Source organism: Ptychodera flava, chromosome 16 (assembly GCF_041260155.1).
Source record: "Ptychodera flava strain L36383 chromosome 16, AS_Pfla_20210202, whole genome shotgun sequence".
In the NCBI taxonomy this organism is placed as follows: Eukaryota; Metazoa; Hemichordata; class Enteropneusta; family Ptychoderidae; genus Ptychodera; species Ptychodera flava.
Genome location: NC_091943.1, coordinates 12,599,618 through 12,626,014, shown reverse-complemented (window position 1 = coordinate 12,626,014; position 26,397 = coordinate 12,599,618). Strand labels below are relative to the sequence as shown.

The following is a 26,397-nucleotide window of genomic DNA, read 5'->3' as shown; positions in this document are numbered from 1 at the left end:
AACATTCTGCGGTATTTTGTCATTATGAGATAGCTGAAGCGTACTATTTCATTCTTCGAACAGGCTGTTGCTTTATCAAAGGGAAATGTCAGCCGGACCATGACGATGATAAATAGAGGCAAGGTTCATCACCCCCTCTGTCTGAAAACCGCACCATGGCAACCCAGCATGGAATGACTTTGCATAAAAAAGGAAGCAAGTTATAGCATTGGATGATACGTTGTATTTAGCGAAGACATAGCAAATTACCCAAGAATCCATGCTACAATACTTCAAACTATTATATAATTAAACACTGATGGATTTGTCACGTTTTCACGTTTAAATGCTACACACTGCACTGCAATGCACGCACTTAGAGAAGCGAGGCAAAACGAAAATGACCTTTTCCTATAACCCAAATAAGGCATTAATCAAGCCAATATAGCTTGCAATGTAATCACTTTGTATGGACTTAAGTGTATTTTGTCCGTATTTTTATTTTAAGTGGATACTGCGTTTACATTTCCCCGCGAGCAATAGCAATTTGATAGCATCATTTTATAGACCGTCTGCTGTCCATGCTAGTGCGATTTGTGCCGGGTTTTCATTGGTTTACAAGTAAACAGTCATCAGGTGTGCCTAACAAATACGCCAATAGGAGACTGCGTTACAATCCGAAAACTTCCCGACAAGAGGATGCATTATTGTCCGTTTAAGCCAATGTTACACACAGTGACAGACAGAAGTTACTGTTCGTCTGCAACTTACGATCATTGAAAACAGTTGGTTTTTCCTTTGAAGATGCGAAACTATGTGAAAACATAACCGTTGGCATTTTTTTTTAAAGTTCACATGTTCTTCCCTGATATGATTTGGTTTTTTTCCCTTATTGACGACGGAGCAACCCCATCATTCACCATCGTACAGACAACAATATTGCTATCGGTCATCCATCGTTAAATAAATCAATTACCCTAGTTTATAGTGATATGTGGCGGACACACAGTTGTAATTCCCTTTCCTGGCCTTCGTTCAGCCAAATATGAGCATCGGGAATGGCTGCTGATTGCTCCAGTATTAAAGAGGGTGTTGAATATATCAAAGAGACTCCATCGAAAATGCCCAGGGAGAAAGGCGTAATAATTGCACTGCTTTGGAGAAGCCTCGCCCACACGTGGATTTTTAAAGGAAATGAGAACATTAGTGAATCCCTGTAAAAGCATATGTGTGTGCCCCATTCCCTCGGACGTGCGAGTATGCTCGGCCGGCGGGGACTGTGTCACTGAGGACAACTGATGCATTGCGGAGATGCTTCCGCTATGTGCGCGTATGACCGACGTTAGGTAGACCTTGTGACGTCACGCGTTATCGGCATCTTCTCTCCTTCTTCGCTTTGTGATGGTTGTTCGTGCGTTGTGATTGTCGGGGATTGCATTTTGGAAGATTCGCACACAAAAGCTGGATGCGAAACTTAAATCTAGGCTTGGGTTTCCTGCCAGGTTATCCATAACAAGTACGCCGGCTGTGTGGTGACGCCAAATATTCCCCCGCTGGCGACGTTCTGGGTAGCATGTGCACCCAATCAGCGCCGTGACCGCAAAACTTCACGTGTGCTCGTCTCAGCACAGTTTGCTGCGGGCTGAGCGAGAATATACCCAGTCGCACCGGTGTAAGTACACATTCTTTTCTTATTCGATGGTTTCAATGAGAACAAACATTTGCTCGCTGTCTCATCTTGTAGAGGCTGTCGTACGTTACCATTGGCACGTGTGGGTATGTACGTGAGGACTTTAGGAATCCGGAAAATGGAGGTAGGAGTAGGAAACAAGAAAAAGACCGTATAAAAGCATATCCTGTAGGCTTGCAACAGGCTTAGGTAGCTTCACATCGGTGCCTTTGGTATGGTGAACTTTAGGTCAGTTCGACCCATGATTCCGTGTTTGCCAATAACCCTAATTTGAAACTCAACATGATCCTGAACTGACCTGAAGGGAACGATTGGACCAACCTGTCAATTACGTTATGGGGCAAGCGCATAACTCGCCGGGGACAGATCAGGCTATCCTCATTGTCTGCGTTTTATCTGCTGAACGCATCATCGCAGATTTTACCCCTATTCCGCTCTATTTGATAAGTCCATGTGATGTTTCTGTACCAGGTATTTTGGTTAGTCACGCCTGGCAAAGCTCACCTTCAGAAATATAACTGGGCTTAGTGAGAAGTCGTCAACACTCACGATTACATCGATCGACGGTTAAATACTTTGTTATTAGCTCAACTTGTATCCCAGCAACGTGATATTAATTGTGTCGTCTTTTTTTATTGAAATGTTATGTGATAATTACACTCTGAAAATCATTCGTTGCACTTTGTTTGCATTGACAGGGAATTTATTGGACAGCGCCTGGAATAGCGTTTCATTAGTTACGTAGCAACAGTTTTTACTCGACACGGTATAAAGATTCTTGTTCGCGTGTGGATGTTTCGGACGCTGGGGTTTCCATTGCGCACGGAAATGGCGCAGTTATCGCGCTGAAGATCCACAAGGGTAGAATTACCTACGGCCCGATTGTGACATGAGCAGATAACTGACACTTTGCCGTGGAACTGAACAACGTCCCCAGACCGGCGTTTTACGACAGAAGATGGCTGGTCGGAAGTCGAAGAAGCGGGAATCGGCGTGCTCTTGCGCTAAACTGGCGCCGCGCCTGATACTGTCGTGGATGCTGCTGTCGCTCATCGTGCTCGCCTTCCTGTCGTGGTTTATCGTCAAGCCCGCGATACAGGACAAGCGCTTTAAGAAGGCCAACTGCACGGTGTACAGCGTGCAGTACAGGAACGAGTGGCAGGGCTGTAGATGCGGCCGCTACTGTTGGTCACAGTTTCCCTGCGTCCAGATATTTGTGAAGTACCACGCCGAAAACGTACACAGGCGAGGACACTACGAAACGGGGCTCGCTCATGAAGATGAAACCAACCTCAACACTTATCCACAGGTAACTAGTATTGTCCATCTTTCAGTAGAGATTAACAATTGACAGTGAGTGCATAGCAGTAGACTTTAGCAACAACATTCATACAAACACACGAACGTATTTTTCATTCTCAGCAAGCACACAACTGTATGATATATAATAGCATATATTCAAACCCTTTTACTACGCCACCCTTCTCTCCCCGCCGTCTGTTCTGCTGTCTGTCTGTTTGCCTGTCTCTCTATCTCCTATCCCGTTCTCTCTCTCTTTTGATGTACACAAACATCACTGCTCTTCCTTTTTCAATCGCTATATATATGCACATACAAACAGAGTAATTTGCCTTCCATGTATACCAATGCTTTCAAGTTTTCACATCAAATGCCGAACCCTGAAGGACGCATACTATCTTAATCGTTCTATACGCACAGAATAACTTCATATTCACACGACCTTGCGCGATACCGTTGCTACACACACAAACTCCCTGAGACGGACATACTCTCGTGATAAATACCCATCCAGTACTATGAATCTTCGGGAGAAAGACAATGCAAAAAAGGCGTACTCTGGAGAAAGTAGGCGGTTTCCTAGCGACCCGTACACACAACACTGTTTTCCTCGAGCACCGATTCACATAAAAACAGCAAAGCCACCGAGACGGCGTAATCGCCGCCATGAGGATGTCCAGGTGTATCTATAATTGATCACATACTTTATTAAACCTGGAACGAATCGATCTTCCGGTTTAAAGTTTACGAGCCCCGCACCAGCGTATTAAGATCGATAAGAATTCTGCAGAGTATTAATTCCGTATTTGTCGCTTTACCCTTTATGATCTGCAGAACAAATACGACTTCGTGTGTTTTTATGATTTCACAGAAATTAAACGCCGAGAATTTTTTTATGACCGAACTAAAACGTTTGGTTCTTTTCCGACTAAACTCTTAAAAGCCTCTGTTACAGTGTTGATATATCAATTTAATATTCACAAGATAGGTCACAGTGACTATCATATTTTTTTATTGTTGCAGTTATATAGTTTTCAATAGTCCTAAATCATTGACATCATAAAAAGCTCAACTGATACATGGTGCATTGCTCGCTATCAGAGTCTCTCTCTCCCTCCATCCCTCCCCCTCTCTCTCTCTCTCTCTCTCTCTCTCTCTCTCTCTCTCTCTCTCTCTCTCTCTCTTTCAACATTGGTGGCATTCTTATATCGGAAATCACTGCGTATTTCGAGTTTTTTGAGCAGCAACTTTTTCAAACGGCAATGGAAGCATATTGGAATATTACAGTGGTGAATATCTCTCTGTTTGCCTATTACCGGACATGCGTAGCAGAGTGGTAGACGGGGAGTGGGAAATGTATTTTTGTACCAATTTTGTGGAATATCACTCCGATGGAGACATCATAGATTCCACTGCAACGCACAGCGATACTTCCAAACCTACTCCGTACGTGACAAAGTAGCACCGTATGTGCCGTTCTCAATTCCAATGTACTCCATTGTTGAACACAGCTAATGATGTTGTACACAGCTTAACATCTGGTATATACACCGCTCATATTAAGTTCGGTCGATTTACAGAAGGCGGTCAATTAGGATGGCTCGTGGTTGAGTTCTAAAAAGACGTTTCTGGTCATCGGCAATAAAATCATTATTTATCCCAATAAATCACATCGAAGTGTTATCAGAAAGAATGTTTTTATAAGTCTTTTCGTAGACACGTTGGGTATAAGTGTTGTATATAACAAAAGTAAAATTGCTATACAGATAGAAATTTCTTCTGTGAATCCCTTGCCATTTGATGGTGATTAAGATAATTATGATAGTAGGGTGATGATGATGCTTCTGTTGTTGTTGTTGCTGTTATTGTTGTTGTTGTTGTTATTGTTGTTGTTGATGAGATGATATTGATGGTGATGATAATGATGATAATGATGATGATGGTGATGATGGTGAAGATGATGATGATGATGATGATGATGATGATGATGATGATGATTGTGATGATGATGATGGTGGTGGTGATGATGATGATGGTGATGACGATGATGATGATTATGGTGATGAAAGTGCTGGTGGTGACAGTTATGATGTAACAGTTTTGACGACGTCATGATTGCAAATGTGACGTCACAATGCATCAAAAAAGTGCACGTTTTGACAGGAGGTGCGTGCGATTCCAGGGGATCTAATAAGCCAACAAGCATCAGTCACTCTGCCCGTTTGAAAGCTTAACTATTTGTCATGGAATGCGATATGTGCGCAAATCAGAATACAGTGTGTATACAGCTTGTCGTGTACTGTAAGCCCATCTATCTCCATATTTAATTTACGGTATCTTGATCAGCGTCTATTGAACAAATGTTTGATCAGAGAAACGTGATATTCCAATGAGGGTGGCGTGCAGTACACAGTTGTAAATGAGGGGCAACAAATGACACGAGTCATCAACGTCAAAGCCAGCAGACTGTAAAGCAGAAATTATCCGCCAGATGAGGACTATTCTCGTCTGCTACATCATTTAACGGAAAGGTGAATATCTGAATATCATTTTCTCCCCGTTTCTGCAAACTTCGAAACAGTTTCCATGCCAACAGTTTGATTCACTCACCGCCAACCGTGACGGGTGCTTTCATCTCGCTTTTCTTTTCTCCTCGCGCAGTGTTCATCAGCACCGATCATGTAATGCTCATTGGCGGCCTTCTTTTTTGCCTTCAGGTCAAAGGCTTATAAGCATTTGAGCGTGCAACGTGCGATGCCGCAGAGATCGAGTATTCGTTCGGGCTGAAGCAATTCAAGACGCATCAAGGGAGTGTTGGATATCCATCGGCCAAAAAGAATACACAAAAGGTGATGGACCTAATAAAATCCCCTGTCCTGTCTGACGCTTTGCACAAACCTAAAAGGGTTTGGTTGTCACCTCACCGATGTACACGAGAGCAATTTTCAACATTTCGATCATCGTGTTAGCGGGAGAATTTCCATGACCTTCACACGCGGCAAGTTATATGATAAATGGCCGTCTCAACAAGGCTATACAGTCAATTACTTTGTGTATATCACGAGATCAAGATAATAGTTATACCCGATGGCACTTTTCGATCTGAAATTAATACTTTGGAGTCACACTTCAAGAATCCGTTAATGATAAGAGGAACTTGAGCAATAACATGATCAGGTCATCGACTCTGCCGAAACGTAATTGTAACCGACCGAGTAGCGAATTATTATTTGATTTGTTTATTAACAATTGCAGATAGGGTAGTCCATATGGAACCTTCCTCGTGTTTTCACTGCTTTCTTAGAGGGAGATAGATTGGCAGATAGACGCCGAATAATTCAATTTGATTAGTTTTTCCCCTGTATTATCTGAGTAACACGCAACTGCATTGTGTCTGACGATAGTTTTACTTGTTGAAGGATGATGGACCCATTCCAACCCTCTCGCGCTGTATCTGTGGTCTCTCGTTAAAGAAAGGCATTTCAAGTCTAGACTATATTCTACTCTCCCTCAACTGTTGAAAATTGTGCATTTTCAATGTGCAGGCTGTCTTTGTTAAATGATTATTGACCTCTTGGCATTTCTGCCATGTATGAAACAAATGTCTAAATGCGATGTTCAAGCATGACTTTCAATTTCCCTGTTTCCGGAAACGCCTTCGACATAAAATCTGCTCTCCCGTAATGACCGTGAAAGTGCTTGATGGCGTTTATGAAAGTCTAATCGCACTATTTGTGTCGCTTCTCCGAATAAGAATGAAAAATCCATGCTCAAGCTTTCGTTCCGTTCCGTTCGAATCAATATATTGACACAACCTCACTTTCCCTTCCTATACCAACCTGTCGGAAAATTCATATTTTGATGACTACTTACGTCACGACTTCTCTACTTTTGAAAAACTGCCTGGAGAGTAATCATTAAATCGACAAAAACCTCCCCCGCTCAATTACTTTTGCTCACAACTTCACCTTAAACAGCGTAATGCCCAATTTTTCTAGGAACTCGCTTTCCTCGACGTTTCAAACCCCAAATCGTATGTCAGCTAAAACAACATATTCAGTGGGGGGATATTACATTAAAGTATCGATTTTTTTGGCAAATGTTCTGCATCGCATAACATTTCCGCCGTGCCTGTAACGTATTTCTTCTGGTCTCAGTTTAAGCAGTTTTCGAATACCACTGTACCAAAAAGCTAATTTGCCGCTCTTTGCCGGGGTGGGTAAAGTAGGGTGAAATATTGGGGCAAACTTTGACCGGGTAAACATAGTACTGTCTACTTCTATCATTTCACTGCGGTATCATAACATGAAAAAACTAGTATCATTAACCATGTTTTACCTTGTGATGACAGTGTAGTACATGCAATTTTGCCTGGCTTTTGACCCGGGGGCACACGCAACTAAAGTACCACCTTTGTCTAAATAGTTCATTGGCAATGCAGTATGACAAAGGCAGTAGTTTGACACTAGTGTAAAAACAGTCACTTTACACATAATTTCTCATCCCTTCAAAGTATTGCTCAGTTAAAAATATCCTAGCCGAAGAAAGGCTACAATTTGTAAATCCTTTAACGGTAAGGTATTGCAGAGTAAAATTCGGCTCTGTTTTCCGTTGTTAAAAGTGACTTGTTATGTTATAGTTTATACGGGTGATAAAGGCGTGCGTATTTGATCATACATCGTAGTGTCAAACAATAAAGTTTCCCCATTGTTTATTCTGGTTATCAAAGGATTGATAATTCACTATATTATCACTATGTAGAAAGTGGCTAATTTGCCGCTCTTTGCCGGGTGGGTAAAGTAGGGTAAAATATTGGGGGCAAACTTTGACCGGGTAAACACAGTACTGTCTATTTCTATCATCTTATAGCTGGTACATAACATGCAAAAACTAGTAACTTTGACCATGTTTTACCTTGTAATGACAGTGTAGTACATGCAATATTTTGCCTAGCTTTCGAACCGGGGTCGCAGGCAAGGAAGTAGCACCTTTGACTTTATTATTCATGAGCCTTACAGTATAACAAGGCAGTAGTTTGACACTAGTGTAAAAGCAGTCAGTTTACACATAATTTCTCATCCCTTCAAAGTATTGCTCAGTTAAAAATTTCCTAGCCGAAAAAAGGCTTTAATTTGCAAATCCTTTAATGGTAAGGTATTGCAGAGTAAAATTCGGCTGTGTTTGCCGTTGTTAAAAGTGACTTGTTATGTTAGAGTTTATACGGGTGATAAAGGCGTGCGTATTTGATCATACATCGTAGTGTCAAACAATAAAGTTTCCCCATTGTTTATTCTGGTTATCAAAGGATTGATAAATTCACTGCATTATCACTATGTAGAAAGTGGCTAATTTGCCGCTCTTTGCCGGGGTGGTAAAGTAGGGTAAAAATTGGGGGCAAACTTTGACCGGGTAAACACAGTACTGTCTATTTCTATCATCTTATAGCTGGTACATAACATGCAATACTAGTAACTTTGACCATGTTTTACCTGTAATGACAGTGTAGTACATGCAATATTTTGCCTAGCTTTCGAATCGGGGTCGCAGGCAAGGAAAGTAGCACCTTTGACTTTATTATTCATGAGCCTTACAGTATGACAAAGGCAGTAGTTTGACACTAGTGTAAAAGTAGTCAGTTTACACATAATTTCTCATCCCTTCAAAGTTTTGCTCAGTTAAACATTTCCTAGCCGAAAAGGCTTTAATTTGTAAATCCTTTAACGGTAAGGTATTGCAGAGTAAATTCGGCTGTGTTTTCCGTTGTTAAAAGTGACTTGTTATGTTAGAGTTTATACGGGTGATAAAGGCGTGCGTATTTGATCATACATCGTAGTGTCAAACAATAAAGTTTCCCCATTGTTTACTCTGGTTATCAAAGGATTGATAAATGCACTGCATTATCACTATGTAGAAAGTGGCTAATTTGCCGCTCTTTGCCGGTGTGGGTAAAGTAGGGTAAAATATTGGGGCAAACTTTGACCGGGTAAACACAGTACTGTCTATTTCTGTCATTTTATAGCTGGTACATAACATGCAAAAACTATTAACTTTGACCATGTTTTACCTTTGGAAAAGACTGTAGTACATTCACACCCCTTGCAGAAGGACAAAGTCAGTGGGTGTCAATTGTACAAAGTAGACTATTTATCCCATTCTTTCTCACTACTGCAAAGTAAAGTCAAGTCCGAACTTTCACGAGCCACAATAAGTCTATCCTTTTTTAATACTTTGACAATATGACATTGTAAAGTTACAGGCGGTGATATTTCCCTTGTTATAACAGCCTAATGATATCATGGTTTTTAATGGGGCAAATGTGTGCGTATGTGTTTATTTAGCTAAGTGATAAACAACGAATTGTTTTTCCTTTGTGTGCGCAGGTTATCAAAGGACTGTGAAATACACTGCTACACCACTGTGTAAAAAATATCTAATTTGCCCCACTTTGCCGGGGTGGGTTTAGTATGGTGAAATATTTTGGGCAAGCTTTGACCAGGTGTTGATATCATTGAATATTTATTTCATTTTACTGTGGAGGTAGAACATGCTGAAACGGACAACTGTGAACACATTTTTACCTGTGATAACGCTGCAGTATACTTAAGTGTTGCTTACTCTTACACCTGAGGAAAGTAGACCTAAGTATCTATTTCCCTTATTATTTTCATGAAACGTATGATGGTAAATGTTGTAGTTTGACCACTTGGCTATAGAACTAAATTTACAGCTGGCCGTACCTCACTGTAAAATAAAGTTCAACTTAGAACTTTCAATATCTTGTAAAAGTCTATTGTTTGAAATGCTTTGTCACCATGATTTACAAAAATAAATTTGGTTGTGTTTCCAATGTTAAAATATACCTATAATTTTGTAGTTAACCAGGTAGCAAAACATGTGAATATGTGATTAAACGCCATGGTAAAAAGCAACGACGTTTCCTTGATATACCGGTACTCTGGCTGTGCAAAGAGTCGGTAAAGCCAGGGCTACTACAGTTGTGACAAATGCTTATCTTTACTCCTGTTTCTATAATGATTATGGTAAAGCATGGTGAAATATAGCTAGTTTTCGTCAAATACAACCGCGTCTTTGAATAACTTTTATTTCCGTTGTGTGATTTTAAGGGTTCCATCAAGACATGATGTCACTGCATGAAGGATGAGTTTAAGGTAGACCTATAATAAAGCACCGGTTACCTGATGGTCTCATGCCATACGTTTCCCGTCATTAGCTGTTACGTATTACCGTGTATTGTAACCGTAAGATGAACAGGGCAACATGTACATGACTATGCCACGCAACCGGCACTTTCAGCTATCACGATTTGTGGCTTATTGGCGATCTATGCGTTGCATAGCCGACAAGTAGCAGACTAGGCTAGTATCTGCATCCCCCCTGCATTCAGAATCATTCTCAAACAAGTTACCTGGCTCGTTAAAGCATGGTGAAACCTGCTAGCCGGTCTAATGTAAGAAAAGGGGTACTTCAGTTTCAGAAAAGAAAAAAAAAACACGAGCAAAACAATTCAGAAATGTTAAAAGTCACAGCTGTTTGAGAAAAAAAATGAAATCGGCTGCCAATTCAATAGCGCCTGCAGGAACTTTTTGGACTAGTGTAGTACAAAGACAATTCATTAGAAATAGTATATTTCCTGTACGTAAAAGAGACAGGTCCTACCTAATGAGGAATGTAAAAATGTGAAAGAGGCTCCCCACCTAACTATCAAAATGTTTTTGTGTCGAGTTTGTGTTTGATTCGTTTCGAATATGTGTTCCTACATTCTTATCCGATTGTTTGTGTTAATGAAATGTTTGTTTCGCTTCGGATATCTGTAGGGAAGTTTGGATTAGTGTGTACGGTAATGTTTTGTTTGTGTGGGGAAAGCTTATGGCGAGACGCAGCCGGACCTATGGTGTTACAAAGTTGATAGAGTGTCCCTTTGACGCTTGCGTTTCGAAACCTGAGTGTGGTTTCTCAACAGTCGCAGTGTAGATTCTTTCCTTAGTTTGTGTTTGTGAAAATTTATTTTAATGCATTTTAGTGGTCTTGCTCTTCGAGTAGCGAGGCAAGTATATTAATTTTTGGTCTCGTTGTGAGTCCGTTTGGTGGTTCAGTTTGTTTGTTCTATTTTCTTTACTTCAGAAAATTTTGTTTTGACCAGTGTGTCTTTTAGATTTTTGCGGAGGTTTGTGAATTTAAGGAAATACCACTGCGGGGTACGGATTGTGTTTATTGGATCAAGATACTTACAAGTATCATGGTCGATGTGTTTGTTCCCGTACATTTTGTTTAATAGTTCGTGTACTTGGTTTACTGTCTGTTCTGGCATTTCGACTGACAGGTGTAATAACCTTCTTTCCCACGATCTTGGCTCACAGAAACAAAGTCTGTTGATAAGAACAATTAACACATTTTAATCTGACGATTGCCTAAATTATTACATCACTTGCACGGCCACACAAATATGCTCGACCACACTAAACCTGGCGTTCCCTGGGATCAAGTTTGTTCTAGTCAGTAAGCGCACAAAACAATGTCATAGCCTTTTGTTTTCCATTGAAATTGTAATCTACTAAGTAGATTTCCTCGCAAAAAAATCTGACGCCAGTTGACGTGACAAAGCAGTACATCACTGGGTAAACTTTAACATACTGGGTATTTTTATCTCAGTTCAACGGGAGAAGTTCTTGGTATTGTAGGCCTAGACCCTGCCCGTCACTTCCTTGAACGAACGCCAAAAGAGGTGGGAACTGATCAGCGAATATGTCAGCGAGGATGGTACAGGGGACAATTCATAGAGAGTTCATTTCGGAAACAAACCAACAACCGCTATTTTTACCGCATAACACATCAACTATCGAGCAGCGTACAAGTTAATTTGGTCGCCCTCCTATATTTTATATAATTTTCTGGGTTCTACAACATGTCGTCTTTGTACTATATCATTCTCTGAAACGCACATTACCAATATATCACATCTATGAACAAATCGGAACAGAGAATTACCTGTGTTCTGGGGCTATCTTCAGAAATTGGTCCCATTTTTAAATTTAAGTCAAGAATTTTTGTCTGTCCTCCTAGTATTTTATATAATTTTCTTGGTCCTACAATATGTTGTCTTCGAACCCATCGATCTTCAAGTTTGAAACACTCGTTACCAATATTTCACATCACAGAACAAGTTGCAAAGAGAATTAGCGGTGTAATTATTCTGATACATAGCTGAAATTACTTTTTGATCCTCAGAGTCGATCTAAACTCCAGCTAAATTAGAAAGTTTAGAACGCTATTTAGATCGGGTTAAATATCGCAATTATCGGATATATCGCTGGAAAAAAGTTTTCACCCCTCAAAGCCGAGCTAAACTCCGGCTAAATTAGAAAGTTTAGAACGCTATTTAGATCAGGATAATTATCGTAATTATCGGTTATTTCACTGGAAAGAATTTTTGACTCTTCAAAGCCGAGCTAAACTCCAGCTATATTAGAAAGTTTAGAACACTTTTTAGATCGGGCTAAATATCGTAATTTAGCTGTGTTTAGCTGTGTTTTATTGTGTTTAGCTTATTTAGCTCCCATTGACAATACACAGAGTTTAGAACAGGAACACGGCGAGAGGCACAATTCCGCACCTAACTCGAATTCAAGTTCTCCTGCGTGGTGCATTCTGTTAGGCACGAGAAAGAATTGCATGGTCATTAAAACTTTCTCGAACCTATACGTTTTCCAAAAACGAAAACTCCGCAAAATAGAATCATGGATGTTTTCATATCCATGATAGAATTGAGCCCGTGACCTCATCTCAAGATCGTCGTCCAGAATCACAGACTTCGGATTAGTATCTACTCTGCCTATTCAAACAAGGGACAGTTTCAGTGGAAAATTTCCTTCGGGCGCTGTAAATAAAATTCTTTGTTCCCCGTCCGCGTTCTGGTAGGTTTTCAGAGCAACTTAAAGAAACAAACACAATGTTATTGACAAAAAAATATTATTTTCCAAAGGAAACCAAATATAATTCGAACTTATATTAATACACTTGTGTTTCTTGCCTACGTTTGCTGTATGGTACATTATTCAAAAATCAACGGACGGCAAACAAAGAATTTTCGCTGTCACACAAATTTATTCCAACTGTTTAGCACCTTTTTGTGTACTTGAAAGAAATCGAACTCATGTACAGGAAACCTTGTAGCAGGGTCCAGGGGTCCAACATTCGGTATTGTCTATCGGAATAAAGCTCGGTCCTAGAAAATGCTGAGTCTCGAAAAGGAGTTTCTACATGACCGAAATTGCACTCGGCATATATCTCCAAACCGAAAGTGTATCGTGTAATCTAAGAGTAAAGGACGTTTCAAAGTTCATATCGATATTAATAAGATTGAAACAAGAAAAAAAAACTGCATGATTTTACTTCCTTTCTAGCAGTCCGAAAATAAATGTTAATTTGCGCCATTTTCTGTGACACTGCATCGTTGCTATTGTGCGTAAGCGGAAATTAACCCAGTATTGTATGGATATGTGTACAGAAGCAACTCAGATTTGGATACACACGCACCTGGAGTTTACATGTGGTTTACACAAATCAAGGATGTAAAAATAGAAGCACAAATGTTGTCGTCAAACTTTTTAAACAAAATCGACGAAAAGTAGGTGTAAATGATCTTCGATTTGAAAACTAAGCATTGGAATCGAGTGTTGATGTATTTACGGTGGCTTTTTTTATTTAATTAAACACTGTAAAAAGCCAGATTTTCTTGACATCTCGCCCCGTGTTGCTAATGATTTCTAGCTCTAGCATGGATGTATAAAGAGAGGCACATTGCATCATGAGCGCCGCCGTCATCTTGCTTCTTTTATGACTGTATGTCTGTCTGTTGTCTGTCAGTCGATATGTCTAGACGGATAGCTCCCCCTTTCCCCTTGATATCCCTTTCGGCTGTTTCCTGTGCCTCTGATACTTAGAAATATTTCAAATCTCTATGAGTCGGTACTTAAGGTATACAGTATGCACGGTCGCGAAAGTGAAAGACTTAAACTTTTACTATCTTTCATCAAATAATCTTTCAATCCTTCTCTTTCAAAATCAAAAATGAAAATAGGATCATCATGCAAATTTTGGTACTAGAGAAACAAATAACCAAAGATTTACCGATGTTAGAAAACCAAAATGGACGCCATCCCTGTGTTAACTCATAGTCCCTCTATCCATGTGGACATGGATAGAGGGACTGTGGTTACCATAGACAGTAGTCCCCCTCCAATGTCTATGGGTTAACTCTATGGAGAAAAAATGAAAATGTTCGAATTTCGGAAAAATAAACCGGTGAAAAGTTTTCTTTCACCAAGGGCTTTAAAATGAACCCCACATGTGGTATATCAGAAGAGAATTGTAAAGAGTCCGAATGCCTGACACCTGCCTCGAGGACACCGCGACATTGCACTTTTATATGGTATCCGATATTTACGGCTACTAGACTATACAATATCGAAGTTAGACTGGCTAAGACAGATCTATAAAGGGCCGAAATCTCCGATATATATCGGATATTTACTTGCGATTTCTCTTAATCTAGTAACGTCTAGTATCGAAGCTAGAGTCAGTCCTTGGAAGTCGGGTTGGCCAGATCAGTAAGGTGGTGAAAATCTCAGATATATATCGGATCCTACTTGCGATTTGACTGAATCTAGTATCGTCTAGTATCGAAGCTAGAGTCGGTCCTTGGAAGTCGGGTTTGGCCAGAACTCTGAGGTGGTGAAATCTCAGATATATATCGGATATTTACTTGCGATTTGACTGAATCTACTATCGTCTAGTATCGAAGCTAGAGTCAGTCCTTGGAAGTCGGGTTTGACCAGAACTCTGAGGTGGTGAAATCTCGGATATATATCGGATATTTACTTGCGATTTGACTGAATTTAGTATCGTCTAGTATCGAAGCTAGAGTCAGTCCATGGAAGTCGGGTTTGGCCAGAACTGTAAGGCGGTGAAATCTCCGATATATATATATCGTATATTTACTTGCGATTTGACTGAATCTAGTATCGTCTAGTATCGAAGCTTGAGTCAGGCCTTGATTTCACAGATCCGGCGTGCCGAGGCACGAGGCAAGTCATGCTAGTATCGTCTAGTATCGATATTAGAGTCCCCAAATCGCCGAAAAATATCGGGTAAATATCGAAGTTTGACATATCGACAATTTCGGGACTCAAATATCGATACCATACGATACAAGCCTTTGGATGACTTGACTTGTGCGTCGTGATGCTGGGTTTGTGAATAGCCGATACTTAACCAGATATTTATCGGCGATAAATGTTTTTGCAAACGATATGTCGTATAATTAGCTTGATACTATATATTTTCGATGGTCTATGTGACAAGTCACGTACATTTTAAATTTGGCATTTAAAACTGTCCCAGTAGGAAACATAAAATGTTTTGTGATTCTACCACAGAACTCCTACACACTTACACTTTTACTTTGCAACGACTGGGGAAACACATATGACAGGAGAAATGTTATACCATGGATGTAAAGAAATTTCTTGATCGAGACATAGTAGTCCAGGGTTTATGATTGAATTTCGTACGCGTCTCAGTATGGGTTGTGTAATTTTCCTGTGGACTCGGATATTATTGTCATGGTTCTACCACAGTAGTGCTATAGAACAGATTAAAACATTTAAGCTTACTTTGACGGTATAGGAAACAGAAAGATGGCGGGTGGCGATGACAACTTGAATTACAAATGATCTGATGATGGAGAACACCGTCACATGTATGGTGGGTGCTAGGGTTATGAAAATATTCCCCCTTGCAAACTGATATCCATGGAGGTAGGTCTCCTCCTACCCCCATGCACAGACAAAAAGCCTCATCGTCATTTGAACCTGTGCATTTAATATGGTTACTACTATTTTATTTTTAAACCCTTCTCAACTCATTCAAATGTCTGATTTATTAAAAAGATTCATTCAAATGTGAACGTAATTACTGCCATAATTTGACTGTCTTTAATTTTTACCGTGACTTTCAAAAAAGTACGCACTTTTGCAACAGGGACATGGATGGGCAGTGATGTCATTACTACACTTGAAAGCAGAGCTTGTATAACATAAAAAGGTTATGGTACACGGCTAGTATACAGTTCATCTGACCAGCAGCTTGACTTTTTTCACATTTGCACAGGAATAGGCCATAATCTGGCTTAAAATCAGGTTAATTTCCTATTGCGGCACTACTTTTACATCGATCACTATATAAGTGGCGAATGAGGCATGAAGTTATGCTATAAGCAACTGCATGATTAAATGAGGTTACTGAATAAAATTTGTGTTGTCTCTCATCAGGCATATAGTGTACCCCAACGGCAATTTTGTAAGTCGCTTTCAGTAAATGCAAAAATCTGTTCCCCCCCCCCCCCCCCCACACACACATATTAAACTGTATTTGGTGGGTTCATCGGCCACTTGCGACAAAATAAGCTCTTGTCATATTTCTCCTAGGGGTACTGTGGGGTTTATGGGAACATTAATCTCCAAACGTTTTTCATCACACTTGGATTGATCGCCACGGCGCCTAATATCGGGACTTTGGCAATATCGTAAGATGCTATTTCTTCTTTTCAAGGCAAGGGTACAAGCCGTTCGGCGCACTGGACCACTTCTCCAAGCACGTTGAAAACTTATTTATTGAGCCAAACCATTTCTAGACTGAAATCTGACATAGTAATATTATAATAAATAAATATGATTTTCTCTGGGTTTAGGCGTATTTTATTTAAGAAAAGAAATATGTGTTGAAATATTGAAAGACGCGCGACTTTTCTCATAGAAGTAAGAATCTGAAATGCATTTTAGGCAAGTATGAGCCCGCGTCAAAATTTAAAAACACATTGACCCCAATTGGGCATTTCAAAATAGGTGACCCCATCACTAAAGTAAAAAACAGGGTGACCCCATGAATCCACCGGCCTCCTAGGCCGAAGAAACTGACCAGTACCTCATTCCCGCTAATTTTTAAAAGTATCTTGTGCTAATTATCGTAAGCCCCCCCCCCCCCCCAGTATATTTGGTCATACTGAGATGAATGTTACACCTTAATTCCAATTCGATACAGTTATTTCCGACCTAGTAATGAAAAAATACTTGGCCACGCCCCAAATGAAATGGGAAAATTGGACATTTGGTATATTGGAAATGTGCATTGTTGGAAATAGAGTTTGTCAGAGGGAAATTTGAATGGCCGCAAAGTGCCATCCTCAGTATACACACCTATACATATACAGTATACATACCTGTTTCCTATATTTCAATCTCAGCCCAAAGATTTTAAATTTAGAAATAGGCCTAAAAGTTAATAATCAAGATGATAAAACCATTTGAAAATTGAAAATTAGTTCCATTTCGATTTTCTTTTTTGAAAATACAAATTGGTTTATTGGTTGGCCGAAATGTGCCACGGATTATAATACTTGACGATGACAGTTTTGTTTTAACATCTTCTGAAATTCTGTCATTTGACTTGTCAGTGCAATCTGTCCATGTCGCGATCATACCAGAATTCAAAATTATTTATTGGTCAACACACAAGAGATGAAATGCATGTATCTACTTAGTGTGTTCACTTATCTAGAATCAGTGAACAATGCCCCTTATATCTGCTGGGATTTTTTTGGAAAATCTTCCAGACCCCCCAGGGTATCAAATGGTCCACCCTTAAGTTGGCAGCACCTGAGCGGTCTTAAAATTCATTACAACTTCGTGGAATGTTTTGCCCTAAAGTAAAGTATTTCAGGTTGTGATACACTAGCCCTACTGGTATGTCGATTGGGGCTTTGCCCTCTCAGTTGCCCAGTGATGAGGTACATACAGTACTGCAAGCATGCAATGTAGGCTAGTCAAATTTGAGATAAAATCCTACTTTCCACCTTGCTAGATTAACAACATAACAATGTCAGGCACTTTAATTTTTGAAATGTTGAATAACACAGAAAATTTTCACTATAACTACTTTCAATAACCTTTGGGTTGGGTATTTGATACCGCTACAGAAACAAAACACATCAGATGGTTCCCGCTAGATCAAATAGAACCATGCATTTCTGTCTTTCCAATGCTACAAATGTTTTCTCTTGCGCCCCTTTCTCTTGCTTGTTCTTAGAAGTTCTATTTTGTTCATTGAAGTTTAATGGATTTGATGCACCTGATCAAAGTCACTGGGCTGAAAAAATATCACACATGCACAGTCACCCTATTCACAGATTTGCCTTCTCCTCAATATAATTCATTGTCATGCATAAGGTAATAGTATTTTCTTCATAACTATCTTGGCAAACAACCTAAATATGTCTAACCACACACACTCAAACAAATCGAAGTGAACATATGTAAACTATTAAATGCGGCAAAATTAAACCATTTATTTATTACAAAAGATGTTCCTGTACACAAATTGTCATTCATTTTCTTATTACATTGTTTCAAAGCACTTTACAATTTCAGTTCAATGAAATTCCATTTACATACAATTCATATACACTGATATGACATTTGATTGTAATAAATAGCAGTACTGATAAAGGGAACCACTTTGTGGTTACACACTACATGTAAAGTTTCACTGGGTGTGGAATGACACACATTACTTTCTCTCGGTTTATAGTATCAAATCCTGCTATGAATTTACTCTGAATCCTCTGAACTGGAATGAAGGATGCAGGGCCAGACATTTCAAATGCATTACTACACCAAACCTCTACTGGTTCTCCATAGTAATTTTTTTTATTATGTTGCTGAAACCATTGTACCTTTGCTGAAATAAACACTTCTGGTTTACCATCAAGAGTTAAACACTGTGAAAAGTAGTATTCTACTATGCCTGGTCTAAGTGGCCCATTATTGAGGTCAATCTTGCCACCCAGTGTACACCATCGTGCCAAAACATATGAAGATCTCCTGTACCGTGAGTCTTCAGAACCTAACACATTTTCTGCTACTTTGACTGCTACACATTTCTTTATGTAACCACTCACAGTTTGCAGGACAGATTCTCCAAGTACAACCCGATACATCTCTCTAAGATTGTTGACCATGATGGTTCCAGGAAATCCATACAAACAGGCCCCACCATACTGAACAAAGTCATTGTTTTCAGTGCTATGGACACATCAAAATCAGTACTTCCCATTGACATTTTACGAAGCTGTGTCATTGCATCTTCATTATCACTACCTCTTTGGATACGTAAATTTGAAAAGGGATTTCCCTGACAAGAGAGTGGGAAAAATTCATTGAAATCCTGGTAATCTGCTGGCCTTGGCATGTAATTTAACAACTGCTCATTTACAAATTTCCGCATTATTTGTATCTCAATTGACCTATGGTTTGCACAATAATCAGAAAGTATTCATTATATCGCTCATATGGGAAGGTCCAGAAAGAATAAACTGGTCCATAATCTAAAATACAATCAACCAAATGGGTGTGATAGTGCATATTTGGCGTCACCTTTTCTGACCCATAAGCTTCTCAAACTGGCGACAAAACTGCATTAAGTAAGAATGGCCTTTAGCAATGTTACTCAAAGTTACCACTGGAGAACACAGAAGACGACAAGCCAATACAAAGAAGCGCCACATCTCCATGTCTTTTGCAGGTAAAATGCCTTTCAGAGAAAACACTGAGAAGAATGATCCAATGCTTCCATTGGTCAGCAGTGAATCCACCAAAATTTGTAGCAATTTTAAGTGGCATTCTTCCCATTTCTGAAGGAACTTTGGCACAGTCAATCTTTTGTTGGATGGTTTCTAGCTGAGATTTGGAAATTTTAGGTTTTTCCTTGTTTAGCCATACATTCTTCATTATGTGTTTGCCAGTTCCTAGAAATAAATTGTGAAGTGGATCAATCACATGAAATCTAACACAGTCAAAATATGTTAGTTGAATCAATGATGTATACCGTACACCATACTCTGACACTAGTGAATCCCTATCAGTTTTTGAAGTCTGTTCATCAGTTTCTATTGCCTGATTACGGTGTCGTGCGTTATGCCTCCTGTTAGCAGGTTCAAAACCACCATAGTTGATTTTTTCACCAAAATTCCCAGTGATAAACTCCTCACATTTAGAGCATCCCTTTTTTGCCATATGACCAGCAAAACCACAAAGTTTTCTTGTAGCAGGCACATCTGATACAATATTTATCAAGGCAGCATGAAATTTACAAACTATCTGTTTTCCTGATTCTGTTACAGAACATGCTAATCCTTCATCCCATAACAGCTTGAGTTCATCAATTAAAGGTCCAAGAAATGGGTTAATATTCAATGTTGGTTCCCGTGGCCCAGGTATTAACCCGACAAGAATTACATTTTCCTTTTTGTACCTCTCTGCACGTGGCAAGTTAAGAATGATTAGATACAATGCTCCTACACTGTATGGAAGGTGCTTGAAGGGGCAAAACCAATCTAAGTTTAATTGCATTGCATAATTTTTGGGAACACTTAAGAATGGTTTGCCCTGCACACTTTGAAACTCTCTCCAAATCCTTCCATCATACACATCTGACATAACACCAGGAGATGGTCTCTCTCTCGCCACATTTCACATTTTCTGCGAAACCATCTCTTTTGACCAGATGTGACAAAGAATGCAGGACAGATTTGAAACAGTAAACTTTAAATGGGTACAAACGCTTCTTATTTCCTTTGACTTCTACCTCTTTAAGCAAAGGTACCCCACATGGTTGCCTGTGCCTTTTCTGTCTATGAGCGGAAACTCTCGATATTTGCAATTGACTGGTATGTTTTGACTGCCAACTCTTTTGTAGCAATCATCAAACTTGTAAATAGAACTGCACTTTTGGCAAACAACAAATTTGGTGAAAGTGTCTTCATTGAAACCCAGCATTTTTTTTAGCTTGTAGAGGCTCATAGGCAGGAGAACAGAAAAGGCAGCCATACATGGGAACAGTTGCCCTATAAAAAGGAACATCATTCTAAAAATCCCAAGTATCAATAACATGCATGTCTCTGTCAAATTGTGGAAATACCATAGGTAAGATAAAAACAAACAGAACCAATTAGCAAATGCCAATAGCCTTGGGTCATGTGACTCCTCTGCAAAAACTGAAGCATAGAGATTCGACGAGTCCAATTGTTCAATAAAATCTTCATCGAGTTCATTCTCATTTATAGTGTCCCAAATCTCAAAATTACATTAATTGCTAATGAAATCCCTTTCCTCCTCTACACTGGGCTCACAGAAGTATGCTTGATCTTCTTCCTCCGATGTTTCCATGAAAGCCTTGATGTTCTCTTATTGAGTATGCGTGTCTGAGTTTTCTTCGGTGCACAATCCAAGGAAATCACATTCAGTGTTGCTGTGGTCACCATCGTTGGTGGTGATATCACGCAGAACATCACCAACATCACGTGGTTCATCGTCTCCTTGCTTAATGTCTGCAACTGTAGTCCCACTGTTAGAAATTTCATCGAAATATTGTCTGCGGTGCCGCTTCTAGACCTTTGTTACCAACTCTTCATCACAGTGTGGACAGTGTTTTCTTTTTGCATCTATTTGATCACTACATACCAGAAACACATTGAAGGCAAATTGAAAGATTTTTCACTGATACTAAATCACTTACAAATACCATACATATTCAAGCTTGATTGTGCATATATGTTTTCTATGGAATTTGATATCCAATACAAGTGATTTTCAACAAGAAGTCACTAAAATCCATGACAAGCGACATAACGGCCAATAGAACTCTGCTGTGTTGTGTACAGAATAACCATTTGAAACAAATGTGTTGATGAAGAAGGTAGAAATATTGGATAGCTTATTTCAGGATGGTCTGACAAAAAAGGCTAAATGCCACAAAAATACAAAATTGCAAAGTTCATCAATTTAACACATCACATTCAGACAAACCTGGGAACCTGTATACTAAATATCAACGCTATCAGCAGTCCAGGTCATTTCCGAAATCAGTGACTCATTATGACAATATATTCCAACTGTTAGCCAATCATCAACCAGAATACATCATTAATAAAGTATGTGTCACAAATTATGTGCCAAGTGTGATCGGCATGTTTTGGCTTCCCATTAAGCCTGTGTCCCATCAATTTCAACAAATTTTGACTGTCAACATGCTCCACGTGCTCTCAGAAGATCATCGCCAACAATTAGTTTGATATGTGAGAAAATATTCGAAATATTGATGATTCATTTCTTCTCCAAGTTTGTCGATTTCTCTCAAGTACAGAGAATAATTTTGTAGATGTTTGTCATCTCTATTAGAAATACTGTTATAAAGGTTATTTGTGTAGGTATGCATGTGGCATTTTGCAAGACTTAAAAACAATGTAAAAGCTTTAAAATGATACCTGTGTTGTAGTTGTCTGAGCCAGACTAAAAATTGTAGGCATTTTTGAAAAATGTGTGTTGACAATGTGGCTAATGATAGGAAAAAATATTAAAGCAATGACAATTTTGGAAATGACCCAGACTGATCAAATGAGTACTTTTTGAGAAACAAATTTTTGGACCAAAAATGGCAAAATTTTCCAAAAGATGCAAAGTTTTAGGTTTTATCATAATGGCAACACATCACATTTTGATTATCTTTATGAACCTAAATAGCAATTATCAAAGCTATCAGAAAAAGATTTGGTGAAATATTTCTTTAACCAAAAATGACAAGGATTGCCTTTAAAATACAAATTTGCATATTCCTGGTCAATTCAAACAAATCTGAAAAAGGTCAACCCAAGGGACCTTTATCCTGAATATCAAAGTTATTTGACCAGTAGTTTTGAGAGAGAAATCTAACTGGGCATTTTGAAGAAACTTGGAATGTAAAAAGTTGACAGATATCAAACATTGGATGACAGAACACACCATACATACATAAGCTCCATGTCACTGACTGCAGAACTAAAATATGCAAAGCTGTAGTATTGTTGGAAAAAGCTTCAAAGAGTAGCTTAACTTCTATTGTACAGGTACAGACACAGTTTATTCAATGAATACCTGTGAAACAATAGATAAACTATGTATGGGTTCTAAAGATCAGCAGGTCACTGGTGCTAATAACCTGTTGAGTCTGGTCACATGATACAGTGTACTTTTACCATAGGAATATTTGTCGTGTACAAACATCAGTGGTTTGTTGATGGAATGTGAATGCTTACCTATTTGATGGCATGCAGAATCAGAGACAATTAATGCTAGATGGAAATACTGGTTGATAACGTAGATGTTGCTGAAAAAAAGAAAAAGAAACAAGGTATCATAAGCTTTGATCAACATCACAAACGCAATAGTTATTTCACTTACATTTTATATGAATAGAACATGAAGTCTTTGCACTACAGCTTCTAAATAAATCAATGCTTGACATACAATTTTCCCAACATTTACAGAATTTTAAGATTTTGATGTAGTTTTTAGGCCATGCACAAAAGCTTACAATGCCTCAGACTACTGGTGTGTCATTAATGGTATCTAGCATGCTTTTTGCAAAAAAATGCCATAGACAGCACTATTTAACAGTGCATGGAAGATCACAGTGTCCCAAAGTGTGTCACAAATAAGAATATTTAAATGTAGAAGAAATAACTAAATTGCAGCTGATGATAAAAAAATAACAAATTCATATTTGCAACATATCCCTGAAGGCAGTTAAGCTCCATTAAATGCAACTTTTAGCTATTTTGTCAGTATTTTTGTTCTGTTTACTAACTGCAATTTCTTGTTTGAATCCATGTATCAATATCATCCTATATACATACAGTAATCATGGTTATTATGGAAAAGTAAATTCAAGCACCCAAGATTCAAGTAAGGACTAGAATTAATTTGTCATAAATAACAAAGATGATTACAAGGGTTCAGGCTGCACTGAGAAGCAGAATGCTTGGCATTTTACAATAGAATTCTAGCTATTGTCCAATTGTGAAAGCTTTGCTTCACCAAAACATATTAATGTGAATAAATTAAGTTTCAATCTCCTCGATATACAATAAGATCTGTCTCCTATGAACAAAGGTCTGTATTCAGTATGGTCATTGCACATGAATAACAATATTTTGAAACTTTCTAAATTATGGGTACAATATACTCTATATGGCTGTCAAGATGGCATTTCTCAATATTTACATGTAAAGGGTGAGCAGTGTAAAGTTGCATTTACTTTTATATGAATGGCGCTTTTATACAGCTCACAGAGTGGATTTTGTTTCATATAAATTATTTTCCTGCCATTGTTTATGAAATTGCTGACACTCACATTAAAATACAACACTGTTATGTTTAATGTGTGAACACTCTCTACAAAGCTCTCTGACTAACATCAAAACTTTTCAGCATCCTCAAAAAAAAACATACACTGCATGGCCCTCATAACTATTCATTTAGTTTTTTCACTGAAATTTAAATGTTTATCCTTCTCTGATCCCATGGAGGTAGCTCCATGGTGATCTCTAGTTTGTTTTAAAACACTCAACGATTTCAACAGGCTTTTCATTCATTACAACTTATTCAAAAGTAAAACCCTTACTATTAGTGCTTTTATCTACAATTAGCTCATAATTTCCAGTAAACTTATATACCAGTTTTGCAAGGTTGCTACTCAATAGAAATACTCTGTTGTTTAGTGGCCGTGCCTGCAAGTGCTTTGTTATTAACATATTTAAAAAAATTGACAACTGAAGTTTGAATTTTCCCTTCATGGCCATATATAAACAGCGATGGTGATCAAACATAACCGTATGGAGTGCCTGTATTCAAGACAAGTGTTTTTAAAACGATGGCATACATCAACACCCTTTTTGGTCTACTAGAAAGAAAGCCTTGAATAATATCCAAATCAAACAGTTAATTAATGTGGAGAATATGAGGTTGCATTTTTATTGAACACTCAGCTAAAATCAATGCAACACATCAGGTCAAGATATCGTGTTTGGATGGAAATGTGTACAGACTGAATATATATCAGTTTACAGATTGATGAAATGGAATATTTTCACACATCCGGTTACACTCTCTGTTTAAATCCTCAGTGTCAAATCTACCATCAAATACATTCAAATTATTTGCAAAAGTTTGACCATTTGCATAATTTGTGGGTTTGTTGTTTCATTTGCCTACCCTTCCCAAGCTTGTTTTGCATCTCCCGAATATAGTAGCCCCTAAATGTGAAGTTTATACTGAGGTTTAGCTTTCTACAATTTTCTCTAACTGCAATCCTCATTTATCAAAAGGCTTGCCAGTCATATGTGTGAAACAACATTTTTTGTCATTAAAACACACTTTAATATCTCTAGTTAGCCATGCTAAAAGATGTAGAACAAGAGACTCTAAATAGTGTGTAGAACCAGAATACTGAAAAAAATTGCCTAAAATTACACATGTCCCTTTATTGGCATGGACTGTCAAAGCCCACTTCAGATAGTTTCAGACTTTGGGCACCTGGACAGAAAATCATTCACTCCTAATCAGATACAATCTGGAAGCCACAACCTTCATTGTATAATATGCTTTTTAATACCCCTACTTGACATATGTTGACAAAGATGACAGGAGGTCAATCACAGGTGTTGACAAAGATAAGAGGAAGTCGAGCACATTGTCACGATTGAGACTATGCAAATCAACAGTGCACACCTTGGACAGTGAACACGCATCACTTGAAAATTTGTCTATACTCACCTATAGCACTCACAATCAGAGAGATGTCCCACTGGAATTGCGTAATACAAGGAAATTGGTGATGAGAAAGTGGATGGTGCTGAAAGAAAAAAGAAGGAATACTGAAACATAGTTTTTCAGACTGGTCTATCAACTATTCAAAAAAACTTAGTTCCTACTGAGCAAACAAATATCACTTCCCCGGCGCTAATAAGTGTACATTACGCATTAGTGATGCATCTCTGGCATTAAAACGTGTTTACCTGTTGACTTGACAAGACAAAAGAAAAAATAACCCCCGCTTTCAGTTTCTGAAAGAATTCATTCGTTTGACGACCAGAACTAATATTTTGAACGCAATGGAAGCGGGAGTACGCAATGCATGTAACTAGACGTTTGTTTTCCCCTGCGAATCCGCATCTCTGAGACTGGACATAGACACACACACGCCTGTGATCACGTGACATGATAAAAACGTTTCTCTTTATTTTTCAACAAAGTAATGACACGTACCAAAACCCTTAAATGTGTTGACATATTACGAAGATCGTCGAAAGAAATACGCCGGAGACGTAATAACAAAGCGAAGAGGCTGCGATTGACCCGATCGTTGTCAACAGTCTACAGCGTAGTACACGCAAGGTCCTGTACTACAGGCTGTAGTCAGAGTCAGCCAAGCGCCGTCGACAAATTTTCCCCGAAGATTTTTTCTCAATTTAATGTACAGAC

The 26,397-nt window shown here is 38.7% G+C and overlaps 1 protein-coding gene across 3 annotated transcripts in view; it reads left to right on the top strand.

The window, feature by feature from the left end:
- Positions 1-1,006: 1,006 nt before the first annotated feature.
- The window catches only part of LOC139114051 (calcium-activated potassium channel subunit beta-4-like), an 86,323-nt gene continuing 60,932 nt past the window's right edge, over positions 1,007-26,397 (top strand). The window contains exons 1-2 of one of the 3 annotated variants that reach the window (XM_070675534.1): positions 1,007-1,651; positions 2,368-2,978. In XM_070675534.1, the coding sequence (XP_070531635.1) occupies positions 2,628-2,978 (351 nt within the window). In that variant the 5' untranslated portion in view covers positions 1,007-1,651; positions 2,368-2,627. Of the gene's footprint in view, positions 1,652-1,716; positions 1,794-1,999; positions 2,141-2,367; positions 2,979-26,397 lie in introns of those variants that run through there. The other 2 variants (XM_070675536.1, XM_070675535.1) reach the window with 2 other exon arrangements.